The sequence below is a fragment of the Leopardus geoffroyi genome, chromosome C1 (assembly GCF_018350155.1).
Source record: "Leopardus geoffroyi isolate Oge1 chromosome C1, O.geoffroyi_Oge1_pat1.0, whole genome shotgun sequence".
In the NCBI taxonomy this organism is placed as follows: domain Eukaryota; kingdom Metazoa; phylum Chordata; class Mammalia; order Carnivora; family Felidae; genus Leopardus; species Leopardus geoffroyi.
In genome coordinates, this window is record NC_059328.1 from 14,190,294 (window position 1) to 14,204,300 (window position 14,007).

General features: G+C 50.0%; 1 protein-coding gene and 1 long non-coding RNA gene across 6 annotated transcripts in view; one reads left to right on the plus strand and one right to left on the minus strand.

Annotated features, from left to right (window-relative positions):
- Positions 1-1,294, minus strand: part of CAPZB (capping actin protein of muscle Z-line subunit beta) — a 134,965-nt gene extending 133,671 nt beyond the window's left edge. For both annotated transcript variants that reach the window (XM_045475881.1, XM_045475882.1), the window contains exon 1: positions 1,004-1,294. In XM_045475881.1, the coding sequence (XP_045331837.1) occupies positions 1,004-1,006 (3 nt within the window). In that variant the 5' untranslated portion in view covers positions 1,007-1,294. The remainder of the gene's footprint in view (positions 1-1,003) is intronic.
- On the plus strand, positions 79-12,775 carry LOC123597292. Of its 4 annotated transcripts, none has more exons than XR_006712064.1 (3): positions 79-190; positions 2,380-3,110; positions 3,350-3,574. It is a non-coding gene; the product is annotated as an uncharacterized LOC123597292 (long non-coding RNA). The 4 variants fall into 4 exon arrangements; XR_006712062.1 differs by lacking the exon at positions 79-190 and having other exon boundaries at positions 1,350-2,462; positions 2,923-3,110; XR_006712063.1 differs by lacking the exon at positions 79-190 and adding an exon at positions 12,659-12,775 and having other exon boundaries at positions 1,352-3,110; positions 3,350-3,488.
- Positions 12,776-14,007: the final 1,232 nt, after the last annotated feature.

Consider the following 14,007-nt stretch of genomic DNA (forward strand, 5'->3'; position numbering starts at 1 on the left):
GGAAGGGGCCCCGCAGAGTGCTGCGCTGCCTTCCTGCCTTCCGGGCACACAGGTGCCCGCCCTTCCCTCGCTCGGTCCAGGCGGCCTCCCCAGAAGGGGGCAACCCTCCACCTGAGAAGTCACAGCCTCGGGACCACCACCCTCCCCCGGGCTAGAGAGCTCCCGATGCTTCCCAGAGGCGGCAAAGAAGGTTCGCCCTAGGTAGAGGGAGGGACCACCTGGGTCGGGGGCAGGGAGCAGGGCCCTGGAGAGAGGGTAAAGGCCAGGACAGAGGGGGGGTGACGGAGGCTACGCTAAGGGCGGTGAGAAGCCTGGGGAAGAGGATGGGAGGGGGGGTGTTAACGTCCAGACGGGGGCCACGGACGGAGGAGGGAGAGGTCCAGACTAAGGCCAAGGAGGGAAGAGAAGGCTCAGGCTGAAGCCTTGGCGGAGCGGGGAAAGGAATCTAGGCTGGGACCACTGGAGGAGGCGTTGACGGGGGCCCAGACCGAAACCACGGAGAAGAGTCGGAGGGAGACGGAGGCCTAGCCCGGACCACAGGGAGGGGAGCCCAGCCCGGACCACAGGGAGGGAGAAACGAAGGCCTACCCTGGCCGCAGGGACGGGGAAAGAGGACCCAGCCCGGGCCGTGGGCAGGGGCAAGGGGGACCACGCCTGGGTCACCGGAGGGGGTGCCTGGCCTGGACCACGGGTCCAGGAGGGTCTAACCTGGGCTGCGGGGGAGACTCGCCTGACCGAGAGGCGGAGAGTGGGACTCCAGCTTGAGCCAAGGGCGGGGGCTGGGAGAGGGAGGCAGGGTCGCTGCCCAGCCCCGCCGCCCGGGCCGGCAGCCCCCTCCCGAGCCGGCAGCGATGGTGTCTACCTGGGTCCCAGACCCCGCCCCTCCCCCACCCGGGGGACCCACCCTTCTCGGGCCGGGGGGTGGGGGAGGACGGCGGAGGCAGGGGGACACGAGCTCCGGCGGGGCCCCCGGGCCTGGGAGAGGGTGACGTCGGGCCTTTACCATGGTGGCGGCGGCGGCGGCGGTCCCGGTCCCGGCGTCTGTGGCTCTCCCCCCCGCAGCAGGGCCCGGCGCTTCCACTTCCCCGGGTGCCCAGGAGTGAACATCCGGGTCAGCGGCCCCCTCCCCCCGCGCCGGGCCGCCGCCACCTTCCTTCCCCGCCCCGGCCGGGCCCGGGCCCGCCCCCACGCAGCCGGCTCTCGGCCAATGAGCGCGCAGGGCCGCGGCGATCGCCAAGTATGGAGCGCGGCGCGGGGGGGAGGAGCGCCGAAGGGGGAAGTGAGGGGCGGGGCCTGCGAGCGGGGCGGAGCTGGGCGCGGCGGCTGGAGGGGTGGGCGGGTCCGTCCGAGGCGCTGGGACCCCGCCGGGGGGCCGGCAGGGGGTTTCCGCCCGCACCCACGCCTTAAGTCGCACCCGGTGGCTACCGAGGCGGGGGTGGCGGAGCGACAGTGCGCGCGGGCCTCCGGGGCGGGGACGAGGAGGGCCCTGGGACTGGGAGGGGTCAGGCCCTGCCTTCCCCTCCCGGTGCACCCGCTGTCTCCCGCGCGGACCCGGAACTGGTGTTGCGGCGGGCCGGTCGGTCCCGGGGAGAGCGTCCGAACGATCCCGAGGTGTGATCGCAGTGCCGCCACTTGCTACGTGGGGACCTGGATCAAGTCGCTGCACCTGAGCCGAATCTCTTAAAAAAAAAAAAAAGAAAGAAAGAAAAAAGGAACCCTAGACCACGCCATTCATTGGGCGCCCACTGTATACCAGGCCCTGTTGGGGGCACCGAAAGAGAGTTGCACTCGACGTGAAGATGCCCTCAGAGCTACCTGCCGCAGGTAGCTGTGAGGACCCCGCAGGTAGAGATTAGAAAACTGGACTCAGGAAATGTTAGGCGTTTACGAGTGTTTTTAAATGTGCTACAGAGAACCAGCCCAGTCGCCCAGTGGGGTTGCCTCACTCCACAGAGTGACTCAGAAAGTTGTTTTTTTTTTTTTTCCTTGTCCTTTTTTCTCTCTCACTCGCTCCATTCAACAACTATCTGTTGAGTTTGGTCTAGAAAGCAGAACTAGGATTCTGGCCGTGCTGATAATACCTGCCCTCCCTGGCTTGCTCACTCTATTTTGTGAGAATCAAATCAGGTCAGCTGCCACAGGATTGTAACTGGTTAGTGTTGCACAAATGGCGGGAATTGTTACCACAGGTCAGGCCCTGTCCTAGGCCCCCCTCCTCAGGGAGCTCAGAGTCAAATAAAAGCTGCCACTGGCATAAAAATCAATACAAGTAAGTGATTAAGGCCTGTGTTACGGGAATTCAAAGAGAGTGGGACTTAAGAATTTTTTCAGTTGGTAAGCATTTATTGAGCACCTACTGTATACTGAGCACTGTTCTAGGCTCTAAGGATAGAGTAATGAATTTGACAGTCCCCGTCCATGACGTGATAGAGGTGGACCCTTGGAGGGAAAACAATCACCTGGTAAGTAAACATCGTGTCAGGTGGTGATTAGAGGTGGAGAACACTCAGGGCGAGGGAATAGGCAGGCAGATTAGCCAAGTGGGGCAAGGGGAGGGCTACTTTAGAAAGTAACATTTGATCACAGGGAGGCACAAGAACCAGATAGGGCACAGACCCAAAGGGGACAGTCTCTGGTGTGTTCATGGACCAAGGAGGCCCATGGACTGGGCGGCCCAGTTTAACTAGGGGGAGAGCCCTGGAAGCTGAGGTCGGAGGGACACCAAGCAGTGACAGGATCAGGCCTAGGCTTGAGCAGGATCAGGAGGTTGCTGTGTTCTGAATGGACTGTAGGGGGCTAGGGCCAGTAGAAAGCTATTTAAGGCATGTTTTATTTATTTAAAAAGCACTTAAATGGGGTTTCCTACGTGATGAACACCGTTAAGCACTTTACAAATAATAATTCGCTTCATCCTCAAAACAGAGGCCCGAAGAGGTAAACTGAAAGTCACACAGCAGAGAGACGAAGGTGCCTACTACCCTGGGGACACAGCGGACCCAGCAAGGGAAGACCCCTTTCTGGATGTTTGCTGATGGCCTCGTGGTGGGCACAGGAAGAAGAAAGGAGTCAGGAACGATGCTAAGATTTTTAGCTTGATCAACACTGGAAGGGTTAGCCATATATTGATCTGTGGAAGATGAGAGGAGGAGCAGGCGTTTGTTTTGACTTTTGGTGGTTATTTTTTTCTTTTTTGTGGGGGGAGGATAAGAGTCAGTTTGGGGCAAGTTATGTCTGAGATGCCCGTTGGAACTCTGAATGCAAACGTCAAGTGATTGGATGTGGAAGTCTGGAATTGGGGAAGAAGTTAGAGTTGGTATGAGAACTATTAGCTAAGAAATGATATTTTTAGGTACTGAAGGGCCCAAGCCATCCAGGTGAGTTCACTTAAGAGGTGAATGTCGAGGAGAAGAGGTCAAGAAGATAAAGAGGAACCAGCAAGGAGACTGAGAAGGAGTGACCTGGGAGGGTAGCAAGAGGACGAAGAGAAGGTGATGTCCTTTTTTTTATTTTTATTCTTGAGAGAGACAGAGAAAGACAGAGTGTGAGTGGAGGAGGGGCAGAGAGAGAGGGGGAGACACACAATCCAAAGCAGGCTCTAGGCTCTGAACTGTCAGCACAGAGCTGGACGCAGGGCTCGAACTCACGAGCCACGAGCTCATCAGCTGAGCTGAAGTCAGACGCTGAACCGACTGAGCCACCCAGGCACTCCAGGTGGTGTCCCTTCTTAAAGGCAGGGGATAAGAGTATGAGGGAAAGGTTTATGATAGAATAACACTTGAACTGTTTACTTGAAAAAAATAAGACTGACAGGGAACCTTGTTGTTCCAAATGCATTACCTGTATTTTCTCATTTAATCCTCATACAACCCTGTGAGGTCAGTGCCTATTATTCCCATTTCACAGATGAGGGAGCTAAGGCACACAGAGGTTAAGAAACTTGCTCCAGATCACATAGCTAATGAGTTCAAAGCCAGGCAGTCTGGGACCAGAGCCCACATCCCTAACCCTAAGTCTGATCCTGTTGCTTCGCTGCTCACAAAGTTAAGTCACATCTGGGGCACCTAGGTGGCTCAGTCGGTTGAGCATCCGACTTCCGCTCGGGTCACGATCTCGCGGTTTCTGAGTTCGCGCCCTGCATCGGGCTGTGTGCTATCAGCACGGAGTCTGCTTTGGATCCTCTGTTCCCCTCTCTCTGCCCCTCCCCTGCGTGCTCTCTCTCTCTCTCAAAAATAAATAAACAGGGGCGCCTGGGTGGCTCCGTTGGTTAAGCGCCCGACTCCGGCTCAGGTCATGATCTCACGGTTCATGAATTCGGGCCCGTGTCGGGCTCTGTGCTGACGGCTCAGAGCCTGGAGCCTGCTTCGGATTCTGTGTGTCTCCGTCTCTCGGCCCCTCCCCTGCTCATGCTCTGTGTCTCTCCGTCTCTAATACATAAACGTTAGGGGAAAAAATTAAAAAAAAAAAAAAAAAGTCACATCAGACAAGAGGCTCGGGGGACAGCCCCCTCGGTCTCCTGCAGCTCTGTTTTCGCTTCTTTGGATACATCTGCTACATTCTTTACGGTCCTGCACCCTCAGCTTGCTTATATCACTATTCCCTCAACATTTCAGCCTGCTTGGGGTCTATCCTGGTGGTCTTTGTTCCTCCTTCATTCGCTGCATCAGCTTGCTCTATTACCTGGCAAAGTATTTTTCTGTTTCATAGTTCAAATCCCGACAGAATCCAATGGCCCCATCTCATGTCTTAATGATGGCAGCTTGTTGGATAGATCCCCGGCTGATCCCAGATTGAGTCCCCACACGTTGGATCCTACCCCTGACCCGTCAACCATTGCCATGACCATGGGGCCATGGGCATTAAGCATAGCAGCCTGCCAGGGGCTGCGGGTTAGCAGCAACAAACACCATAAATATTTTTAGTACTCTTTCTCCTCCCCTCCTCTTTCAAAAACCCAACCCCCCCGTGAAGTTCATGCTGTCATATTTTCCAGCGGCCACCTCTCCTTTTTTTGCCCTCATGAACTAACCTCCTCCCCTCTTGTACCTTTCTTTATGACTTCAGCATCCATAAGCATAATCCATCAGAAATCTTACTGACTCCTCAAGGATTTCTTCCTTACCAATGAGTTTTTCCTTCCCTCTGCCTTAAGTACCCACTCCCACAGTCTTACCTTGAACCTGCTCCCGCCCATAATTGCACAGTCTCAGAACACACAATTGCAAATATCTCATATCCGACTTTAACCTCATTACTATAGTATCACACGCAAGCATTATTTCAACCTCATCAAGCCCTGCAAACCTTCGACCCTGCCAGGTCTTTGCATTTATCTTCCCGTTCACGCTCACCTCCCTCCTCGCCCAGCTTAGTAATGAACGCCACACTCACTTCCTTGCAAAAACCGGTAAGCCCTTGCCCCTCTCTTTTCTTCTAACTGGCACCAACCTTGTTAAGCCTGGCTATTCCCCAACACTCTGCCTGCCTCGGAACGTCGGAACGTTGCTGGCAAATTGAAAGTGACTGGTGTCACTCCGGATTGATGTCCACAAATTTCAAATGAGCCCTCAATCCTGGCTAGCAGGATTGCTACCTCTCTGCCATATTCTGTCCCCCTTGCTACTCTGCGAGGATGATCTATCAGCCTTGACCCTCAGTCCCCTTTTCATCCTTCACTCTAAGCGACGGGCTTGCCTCATACTTCACAGACATAACAGTATGAATCAGAACCTTCTGGTCTACCAACAACTCTGCATCTTAGCCATGTTCTCTGCCTTCTGGCTTTTGAATGAAGGGTTTGTGCACCCATCGAAGCTGACATCTCCACTCCTACCCTGGATTCCTCTTTCCTTAATCCTCAGTTTCTCCCTCCATACTGGATCATTCCCACCTGCACAAAATAACATGCCCTAATATCTCACATCCTAAGAAGTTTCAACACAAATCTTGATCCCACATCTCTTTATAGCCACCTCCCCATTTGTTTGCTCCCCTTCACCCCAACACCTTGTGAGTTCTCTGCAATGGCTGTTCCCACATCAACTCCAATTTCTCAGATCAGTCTGGGGTTAGCTTCTGCCTCCACCCGTCGGCCTGGAAACCATGTCGTAGAAGCCAGTGGTCGCTTCGGGGTCTCATCTTACAGCCGACCTCATGGTGTTTGCTGCATCGGTCACTCTCCTTGATGCACCTCTCTTGGTGCTCTGGCTTCCTCTGAGTTCCCTTTGACGCCTCCTTGTCTGTATCCACATACTCTTTTGGTTGTTCTGGGTGTTCAGCATCTAGAACATAACAGGTGTTCAACGGAGGTCTATGAAGTGAGATAGTAGTAGCCACATCATAGGAGTGATTCTTGTGTGAACGAGTGGACCAAGATCGACCAATAAAGTATGGCTACTTTTTTTTTTTAATTCTGTTTTTAATGTTTCTTTACTTTTTGAGACACAGAGCACAAGCCGGGGAGGGGCAGAGAGAGAAGGAGACACAGAATATGAAGCAGGCTCCAGGCTCCGAGCTGTCAGCACAGAGCCAGACACGGGGCCCGAACCCACAAACCGCAAGATCGTGACCTGAGCCGAAGTCGGCTGCTTAACTAACTGAGCCACCCAGGTGTCCCAAAGTATGGCTACTTCTAAATGAGTGCTTACTACATGCTACCCTCTTCCCATGCATTACCTCCCTAATTCCTCCTAACAACCCTTTGAGCTAGGAACTTCTATGTTGACCATTTTATGAAAAATGAAGCTGAGCCTTAGAGATGGCTTGCATAGGGGCGCCTGGGTGGCTCAGTCAGTTAAGTACCCAGCTTTGACTCAGGTCATGCTCTCACAGTTTCTGAGTTTGAGCCCCTGCGTCGGGCTCTGTGCTGACAGCGCCTGGAGCCGCTTCAGATTCTGTCTCTCTCTGCACCCACCTGCTTGTGCTCTCTCTCTCTCCCAAGAATAAATAAAAATTAAAAAAAAAAAAAAACACTTTTTTTAAAGAAATGTCTTGCCTAAGGTCACACAGACAACGCATGGACGAATCTATCGTGACTCTATGACTCAGCGTCTGTCCCGAGCATCACTAAATTGAGATCATGTGTAATAAAGTGTTTTGTCAGTGCCAAAAGATGATGCTACGACACATAGCACATAGCAAGGCAATTTACACATAGTAGGGGCCCATAAGTGTTTGCTGAGTGGAGGCAGGGTGGGAGGAAACCTCCGAGCCAAATTGTACTGTCAGCCGAGGAAAGAAAAAGCCATCTTGAGGACCTCAGAGAAACAGCCTTCCACAGCACGTCGAATCTTTTGCAATGCTTATCAGCCAATACAGGACACAGTAGAGCAGGCATTACCCAGAAGCTAGCCCAACGTGGCTTCTCCTTTTCGTTAAGTCCCCACAGCTGGAAATAGTGGGTTAATAAAGGCACACCATCTCAGGGGACTGGGGCTTGCTTAGCTCCTAAATCCCCTTTGATTTAACAGGCCTGCTTTCTGAATTGGGGATCTTCTTGGATTACTAACAGTGGTTTTAGATGTTTTACTGTGTCTTTGGAGATACAAGAGAACACTAGGATTAGCCAGCTTTTAACCTCTCTCTATACTGAATTCTATAGGCAAAGGGTTTCAATCACATTCCTTGAACATTCTAATTCCATACACTACAGTTGCAGTGGGATTTAGGGGTCTTGTTACCAAAGTATCAGAAGGAAGGAACACCACCTGGTAATGTCATCTTCCCCATCGTTCCGCTGGTTCAGAGGTCACTTCTGGGGCATCCTCTCTTTTCTACGACTCAAGGCCTTTCTCGTGCTCAGACCTTTAGTTTGGGTAGAATTGAGGCCACCCCCAGCTCCAGAGGAGAGGATCCTGATTGCCTGAAGACAAAGTATGGCCTTGGCCATACTAATGGGTTTTTGGAAATGGACCATTAACCTAAGTTGGGCCACAGCACTTTCTGCAGAACGCTAATCAAAATAAACTCTGCGTGAAGGGAGTTGGTCCATCAAGTAAGTTTGGGAAATGCTATAAACGATATTCCCTCTTGGGGATTCTCTGCTCACAGGAACCTTACACTTCAATTATGATGTCTCTTCCCAGACTGTTCAACTACTCCCTCTCAACTAGATGATTTTGCTGTGCTTTTAAGCATCCCTAAGTACTTTCCATCTCATGTTTAAAAAGAAAAAAAGGTCTACATGGAAACCACCCCTACACCAGCCTACCGCCTATCTCCCGTCTTCCACAGCTACAGAATTGTCAGGCTGTCCTCTGACTTCCTAACTTCCCATCCTACGCCATCACTCCTCCATAGAAATGACCCCAAGGTTGCCCATATATCCATGTCAAAAACACATGGGCTCTGCTCAATCCTCACCTCCTTCGACTCTGGTAGCATTTGACACCATTGGGCACTTTCTCCTTGAAACACCTTCTTCCATTGGCTTCCAGGACACCGTGTGACTCTCCCGGTCTTAGTCCTACCTCTGTGACTGCTCCTTCTCTGTGTTCTTTGCAGACTGTGTCTCTTCTCCACAACCATTAAATGATGGGGTCCCTTGTGGCTCAATAGTAGGCTCTTCTCTTAAATTGTGCCCTCTCCTTAGGCCATCTCAACCACGCTCCTAGCTTCGGTGACCAGCTGGCTTCAGTCATGAGCCCACCCCTGAAGCTGGCAGGAATGGGGATGTGATCATGGGCAGGGCGTTTCCCTGGTGATGGGAGGAAATTGGAGTACTGTGACCAAAAGAAGGAGAAAGGGATGCTGGAGAATAGAAAAAAAAAAAAAAAAAAAAAAAAAAGATGGTTATTACAGCCATGCATTCTGGGTAAACTCATGCAAAACAATGAAACAGGCACGTTTTGGGTCTCAGAAATTTGTATCATAGAACCCCTACGCAGGACTGAGTACTGGCAAAACAACAGCCTGATTTCCTTGGAAGATGGGACACTGTGTGGTCAGTAGAAGAGAAGCCTTGGCTAGACAGCTTAGGTCAACTTTTTCCACCCCTTAGCATCTTGCAAGAACACGTGGCAAGAAGCAGGGAAGTAAACAGGCCACCTGCAATCCACTTCTTTTTAATATATCCCCAAAGTCAGTGCCAAGAGGACCTCTTAGTCCGAGGTTAGACACCATCATCTCAGGGCTTTTGTTTTTGCTCTCCTAGGGGGTACCCGGAGAACTCACAGCTGCCTTCTGCTAGACCAGAACTATGTGTATCCTGACCATCCGTGGGGTCTTGCTCAGAGTTACAGAAAGGCCTCTCACATGTGGGCCAGCTGTTGGAGTTTTTACACGCATACTTGGGAGAATTCATGTTTGGTTTATTAAGCTGGCCAGCCAGCCACCCACCAGGCTTGGGATGGGCCTCTACAATGTGTCTGAGGCTGACCCTGCCTCTGCCATGTAGTTTTTTTCTGACAGTCCCCTCAGAAGCTGAGTTTGGGAACCCTCCTGTTCCTCCCGGAAACCCTGTGTTTTGCACACCTTTTCACTTGCAATTTGTCCCCTCTGCTTTCAGGGCTTCTTGAGACAGAAACTCCAAGTCCTCTCATTAATAATTAGCATAGTACCTGGGATATGGTGCTCTGTGAATGAAGCCTGTCAAAAGATGAGGCAGAGAACCTCCAAGCACAGTCGTCCGGGATGCAAACCTCAGCTCCTCTAAAGCACTCATCCCGCGTTCCAATCAGACATTGCAATGTTGCAAATGAAACTAGACCAGATGCAGAACTGACGTAGGAGCTGGTATAGGGGCGGGACTTAGGGACCAGTCTAGTGAAACGGTGCAATAATAAATGAGAACAACAACCCACTGAAAATCAAATATTTAAAAATGCCATTTATGAGGGGCGCCTGGGTGGCTCAGTCAGTTAAGCGTCCGACTTCGGCTCAGGTCATGATCTCGCGGTCCGTGTGTTTGAGCCCTGCGTCAGGCTCTGTGCTGACAGCTCAGAGCCTGGAGCCTGTTTCAGATTCTGTGTCTCCCTGTCTCTCTGACCCTCCCCCGTTCATGTTCTGTCTCTCTGTCTCAAGTAAATAAATAAACGTTAAAAAAAAATTTTTTTAAATACCACTTATGAGGGCGCCTGGCTGGCGCAGTCAGTGGAGCATGTGACTCTTGATCTCAGGGTCATGAGTTCTAGCCCCACATTGGGCGTAGAAATTACTTAAACAAACAAGCAAGGAAAAACACACAAAAAAATATTTAGGGATGGGGCGCCCAGGTGGCTCAGTCGGTTAAGCATCCAACTTTGGCTCAGGTCATGATCTCACGGTCCATGGGTTCGAGCCCCGCGTCAGGCTCTGTGCTGACAGACTTGGAGCCTGGAGTCTCCTTTGGATTCGCTCTTTCCCTCTCTCTCTGCCCCTCCTCTGCTCACACTCACTGACTTTCTCTCTTTCTCTCTCTCAAAAATAAACATTAAAAAAATTTTAAAAATTACTTAAGGATACATTTAATGAAAGATATACAAGTCCTGTGTACCCTGAAAACTAGAAAACATTGCTCAATAAATAGATGTCACCTATTCATGGGTTGGAAGACTCAGTATTGTTCAGATATTCATTCTGACGATCTATAGATTCAGTGCAATCTAATTAAACATCCCGGCAAGTTTTTTTTCCTTCTAGAAATTGACAAGCCGGTTTTAAAATGTACATGGAGGGGCACTTGGGTGGCTCAGTCGGCTCAGGTCAGGAGTTCACGGTTTGTGGTTTCGAGCCCAAATCTGCTGACAGTGTGGAGCCTGCTTGGGAATCTCTCTCTCTCCCTCTCTCTCTGTCCCTCCGCTGCTCGTGCTCTGTCTCTCTCAAAATAAATAAACACAACTTAAAATTAAAAAAAAAAATAAAATGTATCTGGAAATGCAAAGACCTGGCGTGAGGCTCTTAAGGGAGGAAAATAAACGTGAGAGGATGCGCCTGCTACCTGATTTCAAGACCTACCGCAAAGCTGTAGAAATAAAAACAGTGTGTCATTGGCAGAAGAGACGCACAGATCAATGAAACAGAGTAGTCCAAAATTAGACCCACACATATACATCCAAATAATTTTTGACAAAGATATCAATGTATTTCAGTGGGGGAAGAAAAGCGTTTGCAACAAATGGTACCAGAACAACTGAAGATCCATGTAGAAAACAGTGAATCTTGACTCGCACGTCATTCCATGCGTAAACATGAACTCAAAATGCATCACAGACCTGGGGCACCTGGTTGGCTCAGTTGGAGGAGCATGTGACTCTTGATCTTGGGGTCATGAGTTCAAGCCCCACGTTGGCTGTAGAGATTACTTAAAAATAAAATCTTTTTTTAAAAAAGCTAAAACTCAAGCTTCTGGAAGACAACATGAGTGAAAATCTTTGCAACATTGAGCAGGCAGAAGTTTCTCAGGATACAAAACACACTAGCTAGAAAAAAAAGAAAAAACCCTGATAAATTGGACTTGATTTTTTTTTTTATTGTTTATTGTTTATTTATTTTTGAGAGAGAGAGAGACAGTGTGAGCAGGGGTGGGGAGGAGGCACAGAGAGAGGGAGACACAGAGTCCAAAGCAGCTCCAGGATCTGAGATGTCAGCACAGAGCCCAATGCGGGGCTCAGACCCACAAGTTATGAGATCATGACTCAAGGCGAAGTTGGAAGCTTAAGCGACTGAGCCAGCCAGGCGCCCCAAATTGGACTTGATTAAAATAAAACGATCCTGCTTTTCCAAAGATACCATTTAAGAAAAGGATTTCAGAACCATGTAAAGCATCGTTTAACTTTACATAGGACTTAAAATCTTTTTGAAAGAAAATGGCATTCTCTTCACTACATGAGCTCCAATCCTTCCAAATAAATAAACATAAATATTAGCTTTATTTTTTAGTCAAGGGAACCAGTGGAGTGCATAGCATAAGAGGTCCTTTGTTGAGATTGTTAACTCCCAGGACCAGGCTAGACCCAACGACCTATTTATTGAAGGCAATTGATGTCATTATAGTCAGAAAGACTCCAGATTTTGGCTGAAAAGGAAAGCAGAGGTCAAAGGCAGAGAAGTGACTGCAAATATCTGGCCCAGCAGGCAAAGTGACTGTACATAGGGAAAATGAATCACCAAGTCTGAAGGTAGGCAGGTGGGGGACAGCATGCAAAGGAGAAAAGCAGAGGGCATGATGGGTCAGGTTGATTCAGCACAGAGGCCCAGAGTGATGACGGTAGGGATGGAACTCATTTCTAACCCTCACTGGTGCTCACTGGTTTGACAGCTTGAAACAGCCAGGCAGGAACAGACATACTTGATTTCAGATCCTATGAGGTCTGACCCCATGTAAAACCTATCCGTATCAAGAAAACTCCAATTGCCAGACTTCTCTGTTAGGCGCCACTCCCCGGACAACTGCCATTGTAGTTCTGTTGGCTTCATCTGGATGATTTTTCATTCTTTGCTCCACACTAGGTGTGATTGCTGTAGGTACGTAGCACAGGCAGGTCACCTGTTCCACTTCCTCTTCCCGGACGCAAACATCGTCTGCATTTCCCAGCCTCCTTGGAGGTAGGTTGTGGTCATGAAACTGGTTTCATCCAATGGAATGTGGGAGCAAGTAACATGAGCCACCTCCAGGCATGGCCACAAATGGCCACTTGTAACCCGCCCCATTCTCTCTCTCTCTCTCTCTGTCTCTGGTCATCAGCCAGCCGAATGCAGAGGAAGCAAGAGAAGACTCCAGGATGGAAGAAGCTTGAATCCCCTCCCAGGACAGTTCACAGTCCCAGTGTCTCAGGGAGAAAATAAACCTGTATGGTCGTAAGTCACTGAGAACTGGAGGTTGTTTGTTTCGGCAGCTAGCGTTATCCTGACCAACACAAGTCTCAAGAGCTCCCCGTGATAGCTTCCAATCTAGCAGGTAATGTTTGGGGCCACCAATTTAAGCAGGATTTCCATACCAGTGTGAAGGTTCCATAGGTATCTCAAGACAGAGTTGGTGAGACGGGACAAAGGTCACACAGCTACATGGATGGTGAGCCAGGGTTTGAATGGAAGTCTGTCCGACCCCAAACCTATGCTTTTCTAATTCTTCCACATTACCCAAAAACAAAGAGGTGTTTAGATGTTTCGAGTGATGATCATCACGAGGATAGGCTGTAGGGCTCTGCGTAATTTACTCTCTGGCATATTTGTGCTATGTATTTTTTTTTTAAGTTTATTTGTTTAGAGAGAGAGAGAGAGATATGGAGAGAGAGCGCTCGAGCAGGGGAGGGGCAGAGAGAGGGAGAGAGAGAGAATCCCAAGCAGAATCTGCTCTGTCAGTGCAGAGCCCAGCACAGGGTTCGATCCCATGATCCTGGGATCATGACTTGAACCGAAATCAAGAATTGGACATTTAACCGACTGAGACACCCAGGTGCCCCATCTGTGCTCTGTGTTACTATAGAGCCTCCACCGCTTCCCCACAAGCCAGTGAGGTTGAGTGTATATGAACATTTGAATAGGTAATGGAATCCTCCTTTTATATCAACATCATCCCCAAGGGCTGAAACGTGGGTGATTAAAATTATGATCTGTTTCTCTAGCCAGCAACCCAAATGTTCACCAGTCTGGTAAAAGGCTCTGGGGACCATGCCAGAAATATAGCTGTCTTCCTTGACCGTCCACTTCTTCCTTTCTGCCTCCACCATCCCGATCATAAACTGGGCTGTCTGCTGAATACGTGCATCTTCTTTCCCCCTGCAATGTTGAAAGAGCAGGCGATAAGGCCCCTATCTCCTGGTTTCCACATCTATAAAATGGGGGTGTGATACCTACCACATACAATTGTTGTGAGATTTAAATAAGCAATCAACGGGTGGCATATAGGATGCTGTTCATGTTTATGCTAGTCATTATGCACTCCCTACCCCCCCCAACAATCTCTCTCCACTGTTCCCACCAAACATCAAATGAGTCTTGGTATTTTGTGAATACATTTGCCGGCCTTATCACGGTGTCCCTGTGTTTTATGCCTAGTTATGTCAGCCTTGTATATCTGTGACCTTAAACTCC